Below are 25,387 nucleotides of genomic sequence, written 5' to 3' on the forward strand. Positions count from 1 at the left end.
ACTCATCTCATATGAAGAAGTTGAACATTATTACAAGAGGGTAAATTATTTTATCATTATTGTCTAAACAATAACCACACACATATTTACCACCTCACATGTTTGCAAGTAGTGATTAGCACGACCTCATCCATATTTCCCCAAGGTTGATTTCTTTTTGGAGATGAAAAATACTTGAGTAGCCTTTTTCATAGAACTCACATTTGTTTCCTGGGGCTTCCAAAACAGAATATAGTTGTCCATGTGGGTTATAAATCTGAAGTTCCTGTCTCTGATGTCCGTGTGGGTTAGATATCTGAAGTTCCTGTCTCGATGTCCGTGTGGGTTAGAAATCTGAAGTTCCTGTCTCTGATGTCTTGCTGTGTTTCCCGAGGCCTCTGTCCTTGTCTTGCCACATATTCAGATGACTGACTCTGTCACATTGCTAGTGGATTTTCTCTGTTGTTTTGTGTTGAGACAGGATCTCTAGTTAATCCGAGCTGTCCCAGAGCTAGCAATGTGCCCAAGGCTGTCCTTGAACTCATAATCTTACTGTTTCAGTTTCCTGTGATTTTCCCTGTGGTAATTCCAAGATTAGCAGTGTGAGTCAGCACATTTGAAGTTTCTTCTTCAAGCAGTTTCAGTTTAACTTGATCATCTCTTTATAGACCAAAGAAAGCTAGCTTCAATGGGAGTTAATGCTGACAGGCTATCTCTAAACTTGGTGGCTACATACAGTTAACTCTCTCCAACCATATATGGCATGCTGGCACATGGGATTGGTTCCAGCTGAGGCTGTGGATGGGTGTTGGCCAGCCCACTGAGACTCTGTCAGCTCTTGTGTCACCTCACATAAGCTGCTGTTGGAGGGGCCAGTGGAGTTAGATGCTCATCACCCAGCAGGCAGGCCTAGTTTGCATGGCCATTTTCACAGGATTTCAAGAGCTAGAAGAGAGAACAAATACCTTGCAAGTCTTTTCCTGAATCACTTTTGCCAAAGCCAATTATGTGGCCAAACTCGGGCACCAGAACTGGAGAGTCTCCTAGCCCACTGCAGAGGGCAAGCCTGGGATTTGGGAACTTTGTGGTGTCATTGAGGCAGAGGAGAGACAACACTGAGATAAATATGCTGTGTTGACCTTCTACATGTGCACTACCATTCTACAATCTTATTAACAGAGCCTCACTCTCCTTCACACTAAATTAAATGAAAATGCCAAATCCACAACCTCTCTTAAATTAAATCCACTTACAGATTGTTGAAGTTGCAAGGTAATTTCAGAAGAGATACCCAAGGCAGATACTACCATTTTTCACAATAGATTTGAATGTGGTCTCCCTCACACCCTACTTACAGCCAGATGGCTAGAAAGGGAAGAGGGCACATCCATGTATTTTAAAAATTATAATCCTATTTTTTATTCATCACAGAATGAAGGTCATTTCATGGCCTTCAGCAGTAAGCATTTATTTGTTAGACACAGGCCTGTGGGGTCTGCAAACTTTAAATTATGGGCTCTTTGGAGAAATTCTTTACCCTGTATATGTGTCAGGCAGGCTGTGAGGGGGAACAGTGTCTTGGGACATTTTCTGTAGTGGACATAAGCTCTCTGAAGGACAGATGGAAGAGTTCTATGACTCTTAGACTGAGGCTTGAGTCTGATACAAAGCTACTTCCATAGCTCAGTTTTCAAAGCCAGAAAGCAGAGTTGAAACCAGAGGCTACTGTAGGTGCTGCAGATAGCTGTCCAAAAAGTTACAACATAGGAAGGGATGCTGGGACCCCTAGTTCTGTCTGCATAGGAGAAAGAGCCTGTGCCAGATGACCTCAGGACATGTGATAGGTACCTGTGTGATCTGTGGGTGTTAATTGGTTCTCAACCCTAGCTAGGGTTACTATTGCTGTGATGAAGCACCATGGCCAAAATCAACTTAAGGGGAAAGGGTTTGTTTGACTTACACTTATTGTTCATCACTGAAGGAAGTCAGGACAGGAACTCAGAAAGGCAGGAACCTGGAGACAGGCACTAATGCAGAGGCTGTGGTGGAGTGCTGCTGACTGAATGCCTCCTCATGGCTTGCTCATGCTTTTTTAAAAATAGAGCCCAGAACTACAACCCAAGGATGGCACCATCCACATTGAGCTGTGCCCCCCACCCCATCAAGCAATGATTTAAAAAATGCCCTGCAGGCTTGTGTACTTATGTATATCTTATAGAGGCATTTTTAAATTGATGTTCTCTCCACTCAGAGGACCTTAGCTTGTGTCAAGTTAACATAAAACTATCCAGCACAAATTGAACTGTGCTTCTGGATTCATCTGAGGCCAACATAGTTCAGGGACACTATGTATGTGTCTGTTTGTGTCCTGCAGTACTTGGTGATTGAATGTAGGATCTCCCACATGCTGGGCATACATTTTACTACCGAGTCACATCCCAACTCTCAAAGAGACTCTTTGATATGTTTACCTGAGGCAGTAATTAAGAATTTCAGGTAATTACTTTTAAATTTAAACATTTTACTTTTACATTCACATTTTACATTTACATGTGTGTGGGGGGCATATTTGTAGAAGTCAGAATACAACTTGTATTAGTCAGTCTCTCTCGTCTACCCTGTGGGTCTTGGGAATCAAGCTCATTCTTGGTGGCAGGCACATGCACTGATTGAACCATTTCAGCCTTTGAACTCCTCAGCCTCTAAGTCCACGTGTATTTTAAACGATATTTTTATTAACTCTTTGAGAATGTCATAGAATGCATTTGAATCTATTCTGCTTTTTTTCCTCCCATAACCACCTTCTCCAATGTCCTAATCCTTCCTACCTAACTCTGTGTTCTCTCTCTCTCTCTCTCTCTCTCTCTCTCTCTCTCTCTCTCTCTCTCTCTCTCTCTCTCTCTCTCGTGTGTAGCTTTCTGCCACCCTGCCTTACTTTTATGCCAGCCCCCGCCCAGCTTCCCTTGACTCCACAGATAAAAGACACATACGGGTTGCTTATTTTCAACTTGCCTTCTGACACAATTGCTGGGCGCTACCATCTCCAGCCTGGAACAGCATGTCCTTATGTCCTTATGGTTATTCTTGTCTCTGTCCTCCCACCTGCCCTAAACTTTAGTGGCTTGTCACATCTATCCCCTGCTAAATGGCCATGACCACCCCCCTGTAGGAGCAGCCTGTGTGGCCACTCTGTTTTGAGATCTTGCGTGGTTCCCCAATCCTTCTCCATCAGAAGCATACCGAAACTGCCCTCCTCCCTTGCATCTGTCTCTTTCCCTCCAGGGATCCAGAAGTCCTGACTATTCTTTCCGCCCAGCAATTGGCCCATGGCTTCTTTACTGACAGATCAAAAACTAACAGAGGAACAGGACAGCATCAGAACCACTCCTACATCCATCTCCTTTGTTTGTTTTTGTTTCTCTCTTTCCTCTTTTCTTCCTCCCTCCCTCCCTCCTTCCCTCCTTCCTTCTCTTTTCTCAGACAGTCCAGTTTGCATTGCCCAGCTATTTTTGGCAGTGGTGTGGGATAGACCTATCAGGTATAACATTAGAGAAAACAGACTCCATCTCTCCCAGTATCTATCAAATACCAGCAACTCCTTAGACAGCGGTGGGTTTTTGTGACCACTTTCCCTCTTCTGTGCTGGGATTTTGTCTGTCTGGAGCTTGCAGCCTTGTGTGTACTGTTGCAATTAGTGTGAGTTCATAAGTGCTTCTGCCCTCTTGTGTCTGGAAACAACTCTATTTGATGTTATTCATTGACTCTGAGTCTTAGAATTTTCTTGTCCTCTCTTTTGTGAAAAACCCTGTGGCTTCAGGGGGCAGGGGTATAATCTGTATTTCTCCTTTAGTGCTGACTACCCCACAGTCTTTTGCTATCTGTGGAGTGACTCATTTATGGTGTCTGTGTCACTTGCTATCCACTGCAATGAGACGTTCTCCAAGAAGGGCTTCGAGAAGTATGGGTATAGTGCATAGCCGCTAGGAGTCATTTTAATGTCCATTTACTTGTTTTTTATACCAGCACCACCAACTTGAGGACTGGCATTATTCCAGTGCCTGTTTATTTTCCATTCTGTAGTATGTATTAACATCCCTTATGTATTTCAGCCCAGAGGTCCTGAAGAGTGAGCCGTATGGAGAGAAGGCTGATGTTTGGGCTGCAGGCTGCATCCTTTATCAGATGGCGACCCTTAGCCCTCCCTTCTGTAGCACTAACATGCTCTCCTTGGCTACTAAGGTACGCCACTGGGAAAAAGGGGCCTCTTGTTGCTAATAGTTACACCCTGCTCTTCATAAACCGTTGTGACTTACACCATTGTCCTTTTAAAGCATGTACTGTTCGATTTCCTACATGACCCATTGTCTTATCACTTTTCATCTAAATATCTGTTATAGTGCATATATACTTCTACTTAGTTAAATCCATTTGTCTTATAAAGTTATAAAAATGAATTTCTGATTGCTGTTTCTTTGTGGTGGTAGAGATGGAACCCAGGGCCTTCACATGCTGGGCAAGTGCTCTTCCACTGAGCGACGTTTCCAGCCCATGCACTAGTCCTACAAGCTACTGTATAATGCCATCCCATCTATTACTTTATCATGAGCCTAAGGTTAACTTTAGTTCAGCTTGGAGAAAATGAGTCTGTAGTCTAGAATGGTTTAATTTGCACCGAGTTTCATTTGTTGAGATATTTCCATTCCTGATTAAAATGTGTGTATAAGGTTATATTATTTATTGGCAAGCCACATTATAGCCACAGATAACTGCCTATAGATACCTTGCTTCTTTGACATTGCTGCTGTTTTCTGTTTGCCTTGCAGATAGTGGAGGCTGTGTATGAGCCAGTGCCAGAAGGTGTCTACTCTGAAAAAGTGACAGATACCATTAGAAGGTAAATGGCCTCACAATTTACAACATAAAGCAACTACCATCAAATAATTTATGCCTCTATGAATATATTCACTACTTATGGGTAACTACTTATGAAAGGCTCCCCAGGTAATTCAAAGTCAGCAAGGTGGTTAAGCATCATTAGTAATATTGGCTCCTTGGAAACCACTGGAACATCTGAGAGGAACTTGAGATGTTGTTCAGCTATTAGGCCTATCTACAAGACTTTATATGTCAACATGAAAAATGTGTGTGTGTGTGTGTGTGTGTGTGTGTGTGTGTGTGTATGTGTGAGAAACTAAGTTAAAAGTATAAATATCTATTTTGTAAAATAAATGAAATATTTATGGAATATTATGAAAAAAGGAGTAACATATGAGCTAGAAAGAGCTGTGAACAATGATAAAACAAAACATATTATTAAAAGTTAGTAATAATGTATTTTATGCTAAGTTCTCAAAAACTGAAAGTCTTTCTTCATCAATATAGCAGGAGTTTAGTACAGGTTGTTGTCCCTCTGCATTCCCAGACCTGGGTCAAGTCACTCTTGACCACATTTCTTGACAGCCTCACATTCAGGTTGATCCTGTCTGCTGCTCTTCAGGTTCCAGCCACTCCCTTCATGACCTTTCTCCACCTGAGTCTTCCTTCTGAAACCCTCTCCTTTCAGACACATGCATGGCTCTTACCCTCGCTCGCTCTAATTGTCACAGACACATCTCAAATCAGGAAACTACTCAGACTGCCCCACTAAAGGGCACTAGGTGCCCTTCTCCACACTTAAAAATTCACAGTGACCATTAACCTTTGTCATCAATTTGAACGGATCTGGAACCACCTTAGGGACATACTGATGGGTATATCTGTGGAAGAGTTTCCAGAAAGGTTGCACTGCTGAGGGAAGACTAACCCTGAGTATGGGCAGTACCACTGTATGCGATGGGGTCCCAGGCTGAAGAGGAAGAGGTAGCTGAGCACCGGAATTCTCTCTCCTCACACAGTGTGTGTAGTCACATCACAGCCTGCCCTCATGCCTTCCCATCACAAGGGACCACATCTCATCTTACATGATGAGCCAAAAGGAACTCCTCTTCCTTGAGTTGCTTTTGTGTGGTAATTTGTTTGTGATACCAAGGAGGGAGAAACATAAAATTGGTACAGACAGTGGCATTGTTGCTGTGAGAAACCTGAGAAGATCTTTGTGTAGCTGGTTTGTGGAACAAAAATGGAAGAGCTTGGAGCTGTGGGTTAAAGAAGCTCCAGGATGCTGTAGGTAGGGCTCTGTGGGCCATTCCCAAAGTTCCAAGAAGAAGCATGAGTCTTGCCAGAAACTGGATAGAAGCCACTGACTTTTCATTGCCTCATGCTCCTGCTACTGTGCTGTTCTACCATGGTGGACTGAATCCAACAGGGGCAGAAATAAACACTTCCTTCATTTCTTAAGCTGCCTTCTGTCAGGTATTAATATTTGGTGACAGAAATAATAATATCAATAACAGACAATAACAAAAAGCTCCTAAAATACACACATAAGCCCACATACTTGTTGTGTGCTTCAGAGTTCTTCAGCACCCAGACATGAGAGCAGACACTTGTTACCTTGGTTCTGACCTGGTTAGTAGCAGAGGAATGCCAGGTGTAGACCAGACCCCCAGTCAACACTGCCTTGCTAGTACCCCATGCCAGTCTTTAGCATATATGCATCTCTGAAGAAGGTGTCTGAGATACTCAAGAGGGCAATGGGGCTCCATGGGACCCCTTGTTAGTGTGTGCCTGAAAGTCCACAAGTGGTTAAGGATAGGTAAATTCTGTAGGTGTTCATTTGGTTGGTCATTCACCCAACAGTTCTCACGAGCCAGATTGCACTTTACATGCTAATTAAGGTCTTTGTGAAGAGCCACAGCCTTCTCCTCTCAAGAGGTTTGCAGTGCAGTGATGAATTAGAACATTAAAATCCCATCATGCAACAGTTTATAAATTGAAATGCAAACAGTGCAGTGATCGTGCCAGTTGACCCCACGGCGCTGTTAATGGCCTTCTAGCAGTAGACAGAGGAAACGTGAATGGCACACATTTTTACCATGCCTGATGATAACGCCCTGCCTTCAAGACTGCAGAAACATTAGCATTCAACAGACCAAGTTACTTAAGCAAAAGTTCTTAAGAAAAACTGAGGCTATATCCCAATGAAGACTGCCCATAACAGTGCATCTTAACCTGAGTCTTCTCCATGCCCCTGAAATTCTGTGATCAGAAGTAAAACACAGACTATTAACAAGAGCCCCATCAACAAAGCCCAGTGAAAGGAAGTTAATAAGAATGAATGCGAGCTCCTCTGTGGGCCTGGAAAAGAAGGAGAATGCTAATAGCCAGTTGTAAGAATGGTCAAAATGCTCCCTGCTTTATATTTAATCAACTTTCGAACATTAGCTTTTAATTTTTAGCTCAGATTCTCACAGTTTTTGAACTGTTTTTTTGTATTCCAAGATGAGCTATAGTCTTAAAAAATTAAAAATATATTTAAAAATGACATCCTCCTCAAGATACTATAACCCAGATTGGCCTCATGCTCATGAACTTTCTGGCTTAGACTCCTGAATAGTGGGAGTTTACTTTTGATTCTATAAACATCATCTAGTAAAATCCAAGTCACTGGATTTTATATTTGTCTGTGTTTTGTAAGACCTTCTATTAATCATGTTGTATTAATATTGACTGAATATAGCTGGAAAAGATCAAAATGTTGTGACATCCCAGAAACTTTCCTTCCTTACCTTGTTTCAAAGGGGCCCTATTTGCTTTGCTGACTCGTGAGTCGGCTGTAATTTTCAGAAGGCAGTCAAGTGTTCAGGAGAAGATGACCCCATCTTTCACCTGTAGAAAAGACTTGGAATTCAAGGCCTGCCTACAACCCTGGGCTATGAGCCCAAGTGTAAAGCCCTATAACTGTCCCCTTTCCCTGGAGTTCAGATACCTTTTGATTAGTGCTAGATTCAGAGCCTTGCCTGATACTTGTCTTGTCTGAGCTGGTCTTGAGTACAGATTCCATGATGAATACTCAGTTGTACTGAACGTGACCTCCCCCAATCCCCATGACATCATATTGATGACCTTTGTTACAATACTTTGTCTTCTCATAGGTGCCTCACTCCTGATGCGGAAGCCCGTCCAGATATTGTAGAAGTTTGTTCCATGTTGTCAGATGTCATGATGAAGTATTTAGACAATGTATCCACATCCCAGCTAGCCTTGGAGAGGAAACTGGAACGGGAGCGGAGGCGCACACAGAGATATTTTATGGAAGCCAACAGGAATGCTGTCAGGTGTCACCATGAGCTGGCTCTGCTGTCCCAGGTAACAAAAAAAGTCTCTTGATGCTACATGAGGCCTTCTCATTGTCTGAAGTTCATGTTTGTCTTATGAAAAAATCTGCCTAAAATAAGGAAAATAGTCAAAATCTGAAATGTTTAATTATTATATAGTTACAAATTTGTATCCATTATTATTTTCTATAAAAATTTTAATAATTCAGAATTACTGATCTTCTACAGAACTTATCTATGATTCATTGTCTAATGTGAAGCCAGCGCATCAGCAAGAGCTCGTAGATAGTGCTTGTGCTAATCTAATGACCTGTATGTGTAGCACCCAGTGTTTATACATATTTATTTTTCTAAGTCATCTTGTTGCACTTTAGAATAAATATGTAAGTTCACTCAGAGAAGAAAATAATATTTGCCTTTCATTTTTTTCTTACTGGTCTATATAACTTCTCTGTCTGCTGCTGGTATAATGACCTTGTTGCAAAATCTCAAATATGAATACTTTTGAGATTTTCTGCTCAGTTTTTCTTTGACTTGTAGAATATTTTGGTATCTAATAAATCTCTCAGCATAGCTTAAGAACTTGGAGCTTTTGGCTGGGCGTGCAGTGTCTGGCAATGCTTTTGCTCTGTTAGACTTTCCTTGGTCTTTGTAGCCCACTCACTGCTGAGGATACTTCTCAGCCGCCACTTGGAAGTGCTCCTGTCCCAAGGGTGGGACTCCAGGCCACAGGACCACAGGACTCATTCTTGGTCATCATTTCTGGTCATTGAGTTCTTTCCACTGTCCCGAAGGCTTGCTCTCTGTGAGGGAATGAGGCAAGAAGTCAATCTCAAAGAAGTGACAGTTTTGACTTCTTCCATAGCAGCGTTTCAAAGACTGTGTTCTGGAGAGAAGGGAAACATTGCTGTGGAGTGAGCTTGTCCCCACTGCTGTGGAGAGAGCATGCCCTCACTGTGTGAAGTGAGCTTGTCCCTCCTGCTATGGGGTGAGGTTATTCTCACTGTGAAGTGAGCTTGTCCCTCTGCTAGGGAATAGCTGGTACTGACACTTGTCTTGAAGTTGAAGATTTCATGTTTGCTTTCTTGGGGAAGACTCATCCCCATTACTTTAGCTGTTTCTGCCTTAGTGAGAGTTTGCAGCCTGACATTAAATTCTATGCTGCAGAGCTCTTAGCTGGTTTCCAGTTGGATATGAAAGGCTCATTTTTTTTAAAATTATTATTAGATTGACATGGGAACGGGAAGATTTCGTTTAACATTGAACAAGAAAAATCCTCTTATCTTTAGCATAGCACCTTGAGAAGGACTATTTTATATATTTATTTTCAGTTCTAAGCTATAAAATTATATCTGTGGAAAATCTCAAACATATCAATAAATGGTTCCTCCTGCCTCCGCCCCCAGCTGAATCTCTATCACTTCTGTCCCATCTCCTTCCCACTCCCAGCCTTTCTCAGATCACCTGAGACTGCACTCAGTAGTGTGTCCTTATGTGTTTGGAGACATCAGACTCTCAGGCCATTGCCAGAAAAGCAGCATACTCTATGAACTCCAAGGAGTGTGTGTGGGGGGTTCTGAAGAAGTATTTGCCAGCTTCAGAGAATATTGGTGTCAAAAATTTAGTGTATTGAACTCTACATCATAACTTCAAAGGTCAAATACAATTTTCGAAGGAATTTTATTTAGTTCCACGTGAGTATGGCATAAATTATTTAATTGTAAGCATGCAATTTTTGAAGACTTTACATCTTAAGGGGGCTGTGGATCTGTGATGTAAGAATTTTCTGAATTACTGACCCATGTGATCTGCAGTCAGTGGGTGCTTTTCACATAAGCATAGCAGCAGCACATTTTCTGTTGAAAACCAAAATACGCAGGAGACAGGCAGTTGGGAGAATGCAGCAGTGAAGAGAACCCGACTACTCTCCCAGAGAACCAAGTTTTGACTCCCACCACCCACATAGCTCACAACTGTCTGTAATTCCAGTCCCAGGGGATCTGAGGCCTTAATCTGGCCTTTGTTAGTACTATCTGCAGGCAGTACACCCAAACACACAAAAGTAAAAATAAATAAAATGTTTATTAAAAATGGAAAGCAAGGCTGGAGAGAAGTCAATAAAGTGCATACCTTGCAAGTGTGAGGAGCCGAGTTCAGTCCTGGCACTGCTGTGCGACTCTTCCTAGGAGAAATGAAGTGTCTAGTTACTCTAGATAGGATACCAACAGCAGAGCAGCGAGTCGCCAGCGTCTGACTTAGCAAACTAATGCAGGTCACTTACTGGAATATAGATGAAGGGTTACCTGGAAATGCAGACATCATTCAGATGCAACCTCATCACCAAAGGGCTGCCCCAGCACAGGTGACAGCTCATGACTACTGCACCCTTGGAGTTCTTCCTGAGACTTGCAGGTAACTTGGCTGCTGTGGGGAGAGCATCCCAGAAGCCATCTTGTTAAGGTCGCATGGGGGGAAGGCTTGTGAATCTTATCTTCAGGAATTTCTTGTTGTTTGGGAGTTATTTACTTCCCCAGTCCCATGAGTTTCCCCATTCATTTCTTTTATTTAAAATCAATGCATAACAAACACATAAAAGAATCAAAAGACAAAACTCACTGACCCGGGCCTGCTGAGTGTCTGGGGTGAAGACACTTACTTCCTTGCTTTATCTGCTTGAGAGTGATTCCTAAAACTCATGTAGAGGCAGACGCAGAGCGCTGAATCTATAGAATTGTCCTCTGACCTCCATGTGTTCCACGGCATCATCCCGAGGCCCACATATGTTCCATGCACAGATAAACACACAAGAAAAACGGTGACAACATGACTGCAGACACCATAGCAGATGTTTGCAGTCCCCACATTGGTAAAGACAAGAAAGAAGGATCACTGGGTTTGCTGTCCAGTCAGCTTGTCCTCCCCGCTGAACTCCAATCCTCAAAACTAAGATGGGACTGCTGAGAGTTGGGAGGTAAAAATGCCTGACACCAAGCAGGGTGAGTGGAGTTTAATCCTAGCGGTGGAGGGTAGGAGGAAAAAAGTGACTCCTATCAGTTCTCCTCTGACTTCCGCAAGCATACATGCACATGTGGGCACACATACATAAAGCAATATATTAAAAAAGTAAAGGAATGACCTGAAGTTGTTCTGCAGCATCAACACACCTGTACACACCCAAAAACATGCCAAACACATGCCAACAATTTTAAAAGAAAGAAAGAAAAAAAGAAAACAGGTGTGCTTTGGTTACGGTTCTTATGGCTCATGTCCTGGCTAAGTGAAGTTTGGTTTAAGATGGTGTTGATTATTCCAGATGTGTAGTGCCTGCGTTAGAAGGACAGTTTTTGGCTTTCCAGCCCAGTGAGAGAGCAGGGTGACTGCCATCAAGACCCAGGACCCACCTGCACACGTGGAGAAGCCATGTAAGAGCTCCCACCTGAGGCCACAGTAAGCCCTAAGCCTGCCACATACCCTCACCAGCTGTCTGAGGAGGGAACACCTGGTGATCTCCTGAGCAGACAGGAAGGGGAACTGTGGGATCAGGTCCTCTCTGGCTCAGTGAGACAGCCGGGTGACTGCCATCAAGACTCGGTACCTGACTGCAGAAAGTTGAGACCCCAGAACAGCTTTGCAAGTGCTCTTCCACCTCAGCCCACAGGGAGCGTGCCACACACCCTTCAGGGTGTTCCGGGAGGGATAGACTGGAGCTCCTAGAGAACAGCTAGAGTGGTACACTCTGGTATCAGGTCCTTTCCAGCCCTGCGAGAGGGCCAGGCGACTGCCATCAAGACTCAGGACCTTCCTGCACATGGCTGAGCCCCCAGAGAAGTCTTGCAAGAGCCCACAGACACAGAATGGAGCCCTGCAATCAGAACTCACTACCTGCATACAAAGAGACAGACATCCAGAAACAATTTCCATCCTGAGCCTATGGGCCCTCAGTTTCACACGAGAGACAGGCTCTAGATAAAGACAACAAGAGCACCTATAATCACAGAAAACAAGATGGCAAGAGGAAAGCAAAAGAACCTAAGCAATGAAAACCAAGACAACTTGACAACATCAGAACCCAGCTCTCCCACCATAGCAAGTAGTGAATTGCCAAACACACCGGAAAAACAAGACTTACACTTGAACTCATACTTCATGATGATGATGAAGATCTTGGAGAAGCACATAAATATCTCCCTTAAACAATTACAGGAGAACCAGGAGAAATCGCTCAAAGAAATACAAGAAAACACAACCAAACAGATAAAGGAATTTAAAGGAGAAATAGAAGCAATAAAAAAACACAAAAGAGACAACCCAGGAGATGGAAAACCAAAAAAGGAAATCAGGAGTCACAGATGAAAGCATCACCAACAGAATACAAGTGATGGAAGAGAGGATCTCAGACAACATAGAAAACATAGACAAAACAGTAAGAGAGGATGCAAAAACCAAAAAACTCCTAAACCAAAATGTCCAGGAGATCCAGGACACAATGAGAAGACCAAACCTAAGAATAATAGGTGTAGAAAAGGGTGAAGAATATCAACTAAAAGTCACAGTAAATATCTTCAACAAAATAATAGAAGAAAACTTCCCTGCCCTTAAGAACAACATGACCATGAACATACAGGAAGCCTACAGAACTCCAAATAAATTAGGCCAGAAAAGAAACTCCCCCCGACATAATAGTCAAAACACCAAATATTCAAAACAAAGAAAGAATCCTAAGAGCGGTAAGGGAAAAATGACAAGTAACATATAAAAGGCATACTAATCAGAATTACACCAGACTTCTCAACAGAGACTATGAAAGCTGGAAGATCCTGAACAGACATCATACAGACCCTAAGAGAACACAAATGCCAGCCCAGATTACTATATCCAGCAAAACTCTCAATCACCATAGATGGAGAAACCAAGATATTCCAGGACAAACCAAAATTTACACAATATCTGTCCACAAATCCAGCCCTCCAACACAAGGAAGGAAACTACATCCAAGAAAAAGCAAAAAAAAAAAAAAAAAAAAAAAAAAAAAAAAAAAAAAACAAAAAAAACACTAAAGGCACACAAACATAAGTCTACCTCTAACAACAAAAATAACAGGTAACAAAAAAATCACTATTCCATAATTTCTCTTTGCATCAATGGACTCAACTCCCCAATAAAAAGACATACACAATCAGACTGGATATGTAAACAGGATCCAGCATTTTGCTGCATACAGAAAACTCATCTCAGAGACAAAGATAGACACCACCTCAGAGTCAAAGGCTGGCAAAAACCTTCCAAGCAAATAGGCCCAGGAAACAAGCTGGAGTAGCTAATCTAATATCAAATAAAATAGATTTTCAACCAAAAGTTATCAAAAAGATAAGGAATGACATTTTTACTCATAACAAGAAAAAATCAATCAAGATTAATTCTCAATCTTGTATATTTATGCTCAAAATACAAGGGCACCCACATTTATAAAAGAAATCTTACTAAAGTTCAAAGCATATATTACACCATACACAATAATAAAGGGAGACTTCAACATCATCAATGGACAGATCATGGAGACAGAAACTGAACAGAGACACAGCAAAACTAGCAGAGGTTATGAACCAACTGAAATTTAAAGACATCTACAGGACAATTCATCCAAAAACAAAAGAATACACCTTCTGCTCAGTACCTCATGCTACCTTCTCCAAAAGTGACCATATAGTCGGTCACAAAACAGGTCTCAACAGATACAAGAAGACTGAAATACTCCCATGCATCTTACCAGATCACCATGGACTAAGGCTTGTCTTTTTTTTTTTTAATTGAAAAACTTTATTTTAAAAAAACAAAGATAAATGTACAAATTCTCAATCATTTTTGCATAAAAGTATACGAATACATTTTAAGGCTGTAATTAAGTATTTGTGGGTACATATACATACATATATGTATATATGTAACAATAATATAACATATATAACAACAACAAAAAGAGGATATTAATTTGAGGGGATAGGAGAGAAATTGGGAGGGGCTGTAGGGAAGAAAGGGGGATGTGATACAGTTCTATTTTAATTAAAATATATTCTTTTTTTTGTTGAACTTCACATAGTCTGTGAATTGTTTCTGGGGTGTTCAGAGCTTTCTGGGGTTTGTGTCCCATTATCAATGACTGCATATTATGTCTGTTCTTTTGTGACTGGGTTATCTCCCTCAGGATGATATTCTCTAAATGTATCCATTTTCTTAAGAATTTCGTTAAGTCATTGTTTCTGATAGCTGAGTAGTATTCCATTGTTTAAATGTACCACAATTTTTGTATCCATTCATCCACTGAAGGACATCTGGGTTCTTTCCAGCTTCTGGCTATTATAAATGGAGCTGCAATGAACATTGTGGTGCATGTATCTTTGATGTCTGTTGGAGTATCTCTGGGGTAAATGCTCAGAAGTGGAATAACTGGTTCTTCAGGTAGTACTATGTCCATTTTTCTAGGAACCGCCAGACTGATTTCCAGAGTGGTGGTATCAGTTTACAACCCCACCAACAGTGGAGAAGTACACATTCTCACCAGCATCTGTTGTCCTCTGAGTTTTGGATCTTGGCCAATCTGACTGGTGTGAGATGGAATCTCAGGGTTGTTTTGATTTGCATTTCCTTGATGGCTAAGGATGTTGAGCACTTCCTTAGATGTTTCTCAGCCATTCGATATTCCTCAATTGAGAACTTTTTGTTTAAGTCTGTACCCCATTTTTTAATAGGGTTGCTTAATTCTCTGGTGTCTCGCTTTTTGAGTTCTTTGTATACCTTGGATATTAGGCCTCTATCTGATGTGGGGTTGGTGAAGATCTTTTCCCACTCTATTAGCAGCCATTTTGTTTTCTTTAGCCTTACAGAAACTTTGCAATCTCATTAAGTCCCATTTGTCAATCTTTGACCTTAGAGCTCGAGCCATTGGTATTCTGTTCAGAAAATTTTCTCCTGTGCCTATGAGTTCTAAGGTTTTCCCTACTTTCTCATCTAATAGTTTCAGTGTACCTGATTTAATGTGAAGATCTTTGATCCACTTACACTTGAGCTTTGTACAAGGAGATAAGAAAGGGTCTATTTTCATTCTTCTGCATGCTGAGTGCCAGTTGAACCAACACCATTTGTTGAATAGGCTGTTCTTTTTCCAATGAATGTTTACAGGTTCTTTGTCAAAAATCAGGTGACCATATACATGAGGGCTCATTTCTGGATCTTCTATTCTATTCCATTGATCCACGTGTCTATTTCTGTACCAGTACCATGCAGTTTTCAGCACAATTGCCTTGTAATATAGCTTGAGGTCAGGGATAATGATTCCCACAGATGTTTTCTTGTTCTTGAGGATGGATTTCACTATTCTAGGTCTTTTGTTATTACAGATGAAATTGCACATTGCTCTTTCCAACTCAATGAAGAACTGGGTTGGAGTTTTGATGGGGATTGCATAGAATCTGTAGATTGCTTTTGGTAAGATGGCCATTTTAAAAATGTTGATCCTTCCAATCCATGAGCATGGGAGATCTTTCCATTTTCTGAGATCTTCCTCGATTTCCTTCTTTAGAGGTTTGAAGTTCTTGTCATACAGTCCTTCACTTGCTTAGTTAGAGTCACACCAAGGTATTTCATAGTTTTTGTGACTATTGTGAAGGGCATCTTTTCCCAATTTCATTCTCCACATGTTTGTCCTTTGAGTAGAGGAAGGCTACTGATTTGTTTGAGTTAATTTTGTATCCAGCCACTTTGCTGAACTTGTTTATCAGCTGTACTAGTTCTCTGATGGAATTTGTGGGGTCACTTAAGTACACTATCATGTCATGTGCAAATAATGATGTTTTTACTTCTTCCTTTTTAATTGTTATCCCTTTGATTTTCGTTTGCTGTCTAATTGTTCTGGCCAAGACTTCCAGTACTATGTTGAATAGGTAGGGGGAGAGTGGGCAGCTTTGTCGAGTCCCTGATTTTAGTGGGATTGCTTCATGTTTCCCACTGTTAAGTTTGATGTTGGCTGTTGGGTTTCTATATATTGCTTTTATTATGTTTAGGTATGGGCCTTGGATTCCTGTTCTTTCTAAGACTTTTAACATGAAGAGTTGTTGAATTTTGTCAAATGCTTTCCCAGTATCTATTGAGACAACCATGTGGTTTTTTTTTTTCTTTGAGTTTGTTTATATGGGGGATTACATTGATGGATTTCCATATGTTGAACCACACCTGCATCCCAAGGATGAAGCCTACTTGATCATGATGAATGATTGTTTTGATGTGTTCTTTGATTCAGTTTTCAGGGATTTTGTTGAGTATTTTTGCATCAATGTTTATAAGTGAAATTGGTCTGAGGTTCTCTTTCCTTGTAGGGTCTTTTTGTGGTTTAGGAACAAGGGTTATTATAGCCTCAAAAAATGACTTAGGTAGTGTTCCATTGGATTCTATTTTGTGGAATAGTTTGGAGAGTATTGGTATTAGGTCGTCAATAAATGTCTGATAAAATTCTGCACTAAACCCATCTGGACCTGGGCTTTTTTTTGGTTGGGAGGCTTTTGATGACAGCCGCCATTTCTTTAGGTGTTATGGAAATATTTAGATGGTTTATCTGGTCCTGATCTAACTTTAGTATCTTGTATCTGTCTTGGAATTCACCTATTTCCTCCAGATTTTCCAGCTTTGTTGAGTATACGCTTTTGTAGTAGAATCTCATGATTTCTTGAATTTCCTCAGTTTCAGTTGTTATTTCTCCACTTTCCTTTCTGATTTTGTTAATTTGTATGCTCTCTCTTTGCCCTCTACTTAGTCTGGCTAAGGGTTTATTGATCTTGTTAATTTTCTCAAAGAACCAGCTCTTAGTTTTGCTGATTCTTTGAATGGTTCTTTTTGTTTCTATTTGGTCTATTTCTGCCCTAAGTTTGATTATTTCTTGCTGTCTCCTCCTCCTGTGTGTATCTGCTTCTTTTGTTCTAGAGCTTTCAGCTGTCAAGTTACTGATGTATACTCTCTCCAGTTTCTTTTTTGGAAGCACTCAGAGCTATGAGTTTTCCTTTCAGTACTGTTTTCATTGCATCCCATAGGTTTGGGTATGTTGTGTTTTCATTTTCTTTGAATTCTAGAAAATCCTTAATTTCTTTCTTTATTTCTTCTTTGACCCTGCTATCGTTTAATAGAGCATTGTTTAGTTTCCATGTGGGCTTTTTGTTGTCTTTGTTGTGAGTAAAGACCAGCCTTAGACCATGGTGATCTGAAAGGATGCATGGGAGTATTTCAATCTTCTTATATCTATTGAGGCTTGTTTTGTGACCGATTATGTGGTCAATTTTCGAGAAGGTGCTGTGAGGTTCTGAGAAGAAGGTGTATTCTTTTGTTTTAGGATGATGTGTTCTGTAGATATCTATTAATTCCAGTTGGTTTATAACCTCTGCTAGTTTTACAGTGTCCTTTTTCAGTTTTTGTTTCCATGATCTGTCCATTTGTGAGAATGGGGTATTGAGGTCTCCTATTATTGTGTGGGGCACAATGTATTTTTTGAGCTTTAGTAGGGTTTCTTTTATGAATATGGGTGCTTTTGTATTTGCAGTATATATGTTATGGATTGAGAGTTCCTCCTGACAACTTTTCCCTGTAATGAGTAAAAAGTGTCCTTCCTTATCTTTTTTGATAACTTTTGGTTAAAAATCTACTTTATTCGATATTAGAATGGCCACTCCAGCTTGCTTCTTGGGGCCATTTTCTTGGAAGTTTTTTTCCCAACATTTTACTCTAAGATAGTGTCTGTCTTTGTCTGTGAGATGAGTTTCCTGTATGCAGCAAATTTCTGGGTTTTGTTAATGTATCCAGTGTGATAGCCTATGTCTTTTTATTGGGGAATTTAGTCCATTTATGTTAACAGATATCAACGAATAGTGGTTGCTGTTTTCTGCTATTTTTGCTTTTGGAGGTTGAATTGTGCCTGTATGTCTTTCTTCTTTTGGTTTTCTTGCTTAGGAGTTTTCTTGTTTTTATTAAGATGTAGTTCCCTTCATTGTATTGAGTTTTCCCCCTATAATTTGTTGTAGTGCTGGGTTTGTTGTTAGATATTGTGTAAATTTAGTTTTGTCTTGGAATATATTAGTCTCTCCATCTATGGTGACTGAGAGTTTTGCTGGGTATAGCACCTTTGGCTGGCACCTGTGCTCTCTTAGGGTCTGCATGATGTCTGTCCAGGCTCTTCTAGCTTTCATAGTCTCTGTTGAGAAATCGGGTGTGATTCTGATTTGTCTGCCTTTATATGTTACGTGGAGTTTTTCCCTTACTGCTTTTAATATTTTTTCTTTGCTTTGGGCACTTGGCGTTTTGACTATTATGTGTCAGGAGGAATTTCTTTTCTGGTCTAATCTATTTGGAGTTTGGTAGGCTTCTTTTATGTTCGTGGTCATCCCATTCTTAAGGGTAGGGAAGTTTTCTTCTATGATTTTGTTGATATTTACTGTGCCTCTTGGTTGATATTCTTTGCCCTCTTCTGTTCCTATTATCCTTAGGTTTGGTCTTCTCATTGTGTCCTGGATCTCCTGGACATTTTAGGTTAGGAGCTTTTTGGTTTTTGCATCTTCTCTGACTGTTTTGTCTATGTTTTCAATGTTGTCTTCGGCCCCTGAGATTCTCTCTTCCATCTCTTGTAGTCCTTGTAAATGCTTGCATCTGTGACTCCTGATTTCTTTTTTAGGTGTTCTATCTCTAGGGTTGTCTCTTTTAGTGTTTTCTTTATTGTGTCCATTTTCGTTTTAAATTCCATCTTTCATTCCTTCATCTCTTTGGTTCTGTTTTCCTCTAGTTCTTTGAGTTCATGAGTGTTTTTCTGTTTCCTCTTTAAAAGCTTCTAATTCTTTATGCTTTTCCTCACGTTCTTGTTTAATGATCTCTATCATCGTCTTAAGGTATGATTTTAGGTCTGCGTCTTCTTTTTATGGTGTGTTTGGCATTCTGCTGTTTGCTGTGATGGGAGAGCTGGGTTCTGGTGTTGCCAGGTTGTCTTGATTTCCCTGGGGTACGTTCTTTCCCATTCCTCTTGCCATCTTGTTGTTAGTCTTGTGTCCTTGGCTCACCGCTGGCTCACCGCTGGCTCACCGCTGGCTCACCGCTGGCTCACCGCTGGCTCACCGCTGGCTCACCGCTGGCTCACCGCTGTTCCTTGTTATGGATGGTATGAGTGTGTGTTCTGCACTTAAAATCGTCTGGCTGGGAATAGCCTGATGCCAGGTTACTGGTTCCCTGAACCAACCTGGGGCGGGGAGGGGGACGGGGGAACCGCACTATTTGCGTGCTCTGCAGAGATATCTCTGCACCCCGGCTAGTCGGAATGCCTCCTTGCCTGTTCTGTGTCCCTGGATCACCGCTGGACCACCACTGACTCACCGCTGTTCCTGGTGGCGGATTAAAGCTTGTCTTTAATAACAACAAAAACAAAAATTTTCACATACATATGGAAGGTGAACAAATTTCTGCTCAATTATAACATAATGAAGGAATAAATAAAGAAAGAAATCAAGGATTTTTTAGGATTTAATGAAAATGACACCAATACATACCCAAACTTATGGGATGCAATGAAAGCAGCACTGAGAGGAAAACTCATAGCTTTGAGTGCCTCTAAAAAGAAACTGGAGAAAGCTTGAAAGTACAGGTGAAAGCCCTAGAACAAAAATAGATAGATGTACCCAAGAGGAGTAGACTGAAGGAAATAATCAAACTCAGAGCAGAAATCAACCAAACAGAGATAAAAAGAACTATGCAGAGAATCAACAAAACCAAGAGCTGTTTTTTTTTTTTTTTTTTTTTTTTTTTGAAAAAATCAACAAAATTGATAAGCCCTTAGCCAGACTAAATAGAGGGCAAAGAGAGAGTATCCAAATTAACAAAATCAGAAATGAAAGAGGAGACTTAACAACAGAAACTGAGGAAATTCAAGAAACCATCAGATCCTATTACAAAAGCCTATACTTAACAAAACTGGAAAATATGGAAGAAATGGATAAATTTCTAGACAGATACCAGATACCAAAGTCAAATCAGTATCAGATAAACCATCTAAACAGTCCCATAATACCTAAAGAAATAAAAGCAGTCTATTTCCAACCAAAAAAAAAAAAAAAAAAAAAAAAGCCCAAGACCTCATGGCTTTAGTAGAGATTTCTATCAGACTTTTGTAGAAGCCCTAATACCTGTACTCTCAAAAGTATTCTACAAAATAGAACAGAAAGAACATTACCCAAATCTTTCTATGAAGCCACAATTACACTCATACCTAAACCACACAAAGACCCTACAAAGAAAGAAAAGTTCAGACCAATTTATCTCATGAACATCGATGCAAAAATACTCAATAACATTCTTGCAAGTCAAATCCAAGAACACATCAAACTATCATCCACCATGACCAAGTAGGCTTTATCCCAGGGATGCAGGGATGGTTCAACATATGGAAATCTGTCAATGTAATCCACCATATAAACAAACTAAAAAAAAAATCATGTGATTTTCTCTTTAGATGCTGAGAAAACATTCAACAAAATTTAGTACCCCTTCATGATAAATGTCTTGGAAAGAACAGGAATCCAAGACCCATACCTTAACACAGTGAAAGCAATATACAGCAAAGCAGTAACCAACATCAAACTAAATGGAGAGAAACTTGAAGCAATCCCATTAAAATCAGGAACTAGACAAGATTGCCCACTCTCCCTCTACCTATTCAATATAGTACTGGAAGTCCTGGCCAGAAAAATTAGACAACAAAAAGAAATCAAAGGGATTCACATTGGAAAGGAAGACATCAAAATATCACTATTTGCAGATGATATGATTGTATACTTAAGTGACCCAAAATTCCACCAGAGAACTGTAACAACTAATCAAAAACTTCAGCAACGTGACTGGCTTTAAAATTAACTCAAACAAATCAACCACCTTTCTCTATGCAATGGACAAATAGGCTGAAAAAGAAATTAGTAATCGACACCCTTCACAGTAGTCACAAACAATGTGAAGTATCTTAGTTTGACCCTAACTAAGCAAGTGAAAGATCTGTATGACAAGAACTTTAAATTGCTTAAGAAGAAAATTGAAGAAGATGGAAAGGTGTCCCATGCTCATGGATTTGAAAGGTCAACATGGTAAAACTGGCCATCATACCAAAAGCAACCTACAGATTCAATGCAATCCCCATCAAAATTCTAACTCAATTGTTCATAGAGTTGTAAAGAGCAATTTTCAAATTCATCTGGAATAACAAAAAAATCTAGAACAGCGAAACCTATTCTCAAGAATAAAAACACTTTTGGGGGAATCACCATCCCTGATCTCAAGCTATATTACAAAGCAATTGTGATAAAAACTGCATGGTATTGGTACAGAGATAGGCAGGTAGATCAATGGAAGAGAATTGAGGACCCAGAAATGAACCCACACACCTATGGCCACTTGATCTGTGACAAAGGAGCTTAAAACGTTCAATGGAAAAATGACAGCCTCTTCAAAAAATGGTGTTTGTTCAACTGGCAGTCAGCATGCAGAAGAATGCAAATCCATCCTTTCCTATCTCCTTGTACAAAGCCGAAGTCCAAGTGGATAAAAAAATCTCCACATAAAACCAGGTACACTGAAACTATTAAAAGAGAAACTTAGAATACATAGGCACAGGCAAAAATTTCTGAACAGAACACCTATGGCTTATGTTCTAAGGTCGAGAATTGAAAAACGGGTCCTCACGAAATTGCAAAGCTTCTGTAAGGAAAAGGACACTGTAAAGAAGACAAAACCACAGCCAACAGACTAAGAAAGGATCTTTACCAATTCTACATCTGATAGAGGGTTAGTATCCAAGATATACAAAGAACTCAGGAAGTTAGACTATAAAGAATCATATAATCCTATTAAAAATGGGGTACAGAGCTAAACAAAGAATTCTCAGCTGAAGAATACCGAGGACTGAGAAGCACCTAAAGAAATTCTCAGCATCTCCAGTCATCAGGAAAATGCAAATCAAAATAACCCTGAGATTCTACTTCATACCAGTTAGAATGGCTAAGACCAAAAACTCAGATGCCAGCAAATGCTGACAAGGATGTGGAGAAAGAGGAACACTCCTCCACTTTTGGTGGGGTTGTAAGTTGGTACAACCACTCCTGAAATCAGTCTAGCGGTTTCTCAGAAAATCGGACATAGTACTACTTGAAAACCCAGTTTTTCCTCCCCTGGGTATATACCCAAAAGATGCTCAACATATAACAAAGACACATGCTTTACCATGTTTATAGCAACCTTATTTATATTAGCCAGAAGCTGGAAATAATCAAGATGTCCATCAACAGATGAATGGATACAGAAAGTGTGATACATTTACACAATGGAGTACTACTCAGCTATTTAGAAACAATGTCTTCATGAAATTTGTAGGCAAATGGATGAACCAGAGACTATCATCCTGAATGAGGTAACCCAGTCACAAAAGAACACACATGGTATGCACACACTGACAAGCAGATACTAGCCCCAGAAATCTCTGAATACCCAAAAAACAATTCACAGACATTATGAAGCTCAAAAAGAAAGAACGCCAAAATGGGGATGACTGAGTCCTTCTTGGAAAAGAGAATACAACTCTCATGGGAGGAAACGTAAGGTCAAGTAGAGGAACAGGGATTGAAGAAAAGATCATTCAGAAGCTGCCTTACCTGGGGATCCACCACATATGCAGTCACCAAATCCAAGCACCTATAGCTGATCCCAAAAAGTACTTACTGACAGGAATCAGACAGAGATGCCCCCTCAGGGATTATGCTAGAGTCATATAGATACAGCTGATCATGCTTGCAGCTAACCATAGGTCTGAACTCGGGGATCCCAATGAGGTTGCTAAAGAAAGGACCTAAAGAGGTGAAAGGGGCTGCAACCTCATGGGAAGAGACCAACACTATCAACCAAAGCCTCCAAAACTCCCATGGAGTAAAACACCAACCTTTGTGCACACTTTGAGAGACCTATTGACCTAGTTGTGTACGTAGCTGAAGGCAGCAGTGTCTGGCATCAATGTGAGAAGAGGCTTTTGTTCCAGGGAAGGCACGTTTTCCCAATGTAGAGAAATGCCAAGGCAATGGGGTGGAGAGGGGCATCAGAAGGGAGTGCACCTTTGTGAAGGCAAATGGAGGGGGAGGGAGAATGGGAGTGGGCAGGTAAAGTGATAACATCTTAAATGTAAATACAGAGTATCTAATAAAAATTAAAAGGAGGAAATTCTGCAAAGCCAGTGTGAATTCCCAATAAAAATTCCCTAATGTTTCCATTTAAAAAAAAAAAAAAAAGGACAGTTTTAACCTGTTGCTCTCTTGTCCATGTGGCAGCTCTGCAGTAAATCAATGCACATCAATCATGTGGATAAACACTGTCACTGGGTCCCTGATCCAGCACAAGGTGTTTCACAGAGTGTTCAGTCTTTATGGGCCATTGAGAGATCCTCAACTTCCAATGCAGCTTCTATAACCACCTTAAAAAAACACACACACAAAACACTTCTTTCCTTGTGCTATCTTAACCATGCTAATCATTTTTTCCTTTCAAAAACAATCATTATAAGAACAAAACACAACTTAATGAAGACCCAACAAGAGCATACTTGATAGGCAGTTGTCTGCCTTGCCCTCACTAGGCAGCCATTGTTCTCCTTCATACTTTTCACTTGCTTTGCTGTTGTTTTTATTCTCATTACAGCGTTCAATTAGCACACACAGAGTTGAATTTTACTGTGGCACTTGTAAACTTCCCTTTTAGATGACTCTGTTCCCTCTCTTTATTATGTTCCGCTGACTTCCCCCAAGTAGCCCCTTTGTGCCTTGAGGCCGCATGTGAACTATTGCCTTCTCCATTGTTCCAACTGTGTCTAACACTGCCTCTACTTTCCTTAAGCAATATTATTATTGTTTCAAGCATGAGGAAAGCTGTCCCAGAGCAGCTAGTATCAATAATGTAGCCGCACAGCTCATTACAAACCAATCCCTAAGGGAAGAGAAATTAGCCGAACACTGCCATCCGCACACCTGGAAGGAGGTCCGTGGTGAATTGGCTGAACGCTGCAGATTAGTGGGTTAGCTCATAACTGTCAGAAAATATTATACATGCCTCCATCTCGTGGGGCATGTGCTATTTATTCCCGTACTTTACTTATTCTTAATTATGAAAGTTTTCATAATGGGCTGCTAAAGATGAGTGTAAGTATATATTTCAGAAGAACCAAGGAAGCTTCATTAACCACCTTCCTCCTGGGCCTGCAGTTACCTCCTGTGAAAGTGAAGCAAGGCCTTCCCTTTAACTTCTGAAATTTCAGATGAGAACGGAGGCAGAGAGCTGTTAAGCATAAGAAATAATTAGACCAGAATAAGCTGCAGGCGTTACTCAAATGCCTAACGATGAGAGGCATTCGGGGTGCATGAGGGACTGTGACAGTCTTACAGTGTTCAGGGTTCTGGTACTGCTCACAATGAGCCCACAGTCATTACCCTGTGGATATTAGTTTAAACCTCAGATAGAAAATCAGTATGAGTATTATAAAGAGGACTTTGTTGAGTTCTTTAAAACTGATAGGTGGCAGATATTAGTGTTGGGAACTCGGGTCCTCACACTTGTGCAACAAGCATATCAGCAACTCTGACCCTATGTTTTATTTCATAAAAGTTTGGGTAGAAGTTAGGTTTGCAGCCACTGCTAATGGCAGCAGAAGGTAGATGTAGCCACTGCTGATTTTATCTGTCTCTTAGGATGTAAATGTTTGTTTTCCATCTTGAGAGTTCTGTTCTCCAGCTCTCTTGCCAAGATGGCAACTGAGTGTGTGTGTGTATGTGTGTGTGTGTGTGTGTGTGTGTGTGTGTGTTGGGGAGGCATGCTTTCACCAGGGGGAAGGCAGTGCATTATGGATGCCTGGGGTGGCCTCTGCTGACCTGCACTGCTGTGAACCTACTTCTGTGGTTTGGTGACATTAACCTTCTTTGTTAAGTGTTTGCATCATACGTGCTCATGTTCCTTCAAGTGTCATATCCAACATGGGGGTCACCATTCCTGTCCCTCCTCTGAGATCTGCCTGTGACTTCTCAGTGTGACACAGGAGTGCTTGAGATGCTTGTCCATGCCACACATGCTCTGGGCATCTCAGTGGGAGTCAGAGG

At 40.7% G+C, this 25,387-nt stretch overlaps 1 protein-coding gene across 2 annotated transcripts in view; it reads left to right on the forward strand.

Annotated features, from left to right (window-relative positions):
• The window catches only part of NEK10 (NIMA related kinase 10), a gene marked incomplete at its 5' end in the record, with an annotated part of 174,384 nt that overhangs the window by 94,291 nt on the left and 54,706 nt on the right, over positions 1 to 25,387 (forward strand). For both annotated transcript variants that reach the window (XM_080925891.1, XM_080925892.1), the window contains 3 exons: positions 4,089 to 4,218; positions 4,803 to 4,873; positions 8,013 to 8,226. In XM_080925891.1, coding sequence (XP_080782017.1) covers positions 4,089 to 4,218; positions 4,803 to 4,873; positions 8,013 to 8,226 — 415 coding nt within the window. The remainder of the gene's footprint in view (positions 1 to 4,088; positions 4,219 to 4,802; positions 4,874 to 8,012; positions 8,227 to 25,387) is intronic.

The sequence above is a fragment of the Micromys minutus genome, assembly GCF_963924665.1.
Source record: "Micromys minutus genome assembly, chromosome: 12".
In the NCBI taxonomy this organism is placed as follows: domain Eukaryota; kingdom Metazoa; phylum Chordata; class Mammalia; order Rodentia; family Muridae; genus Micromys; species Micromys minutus.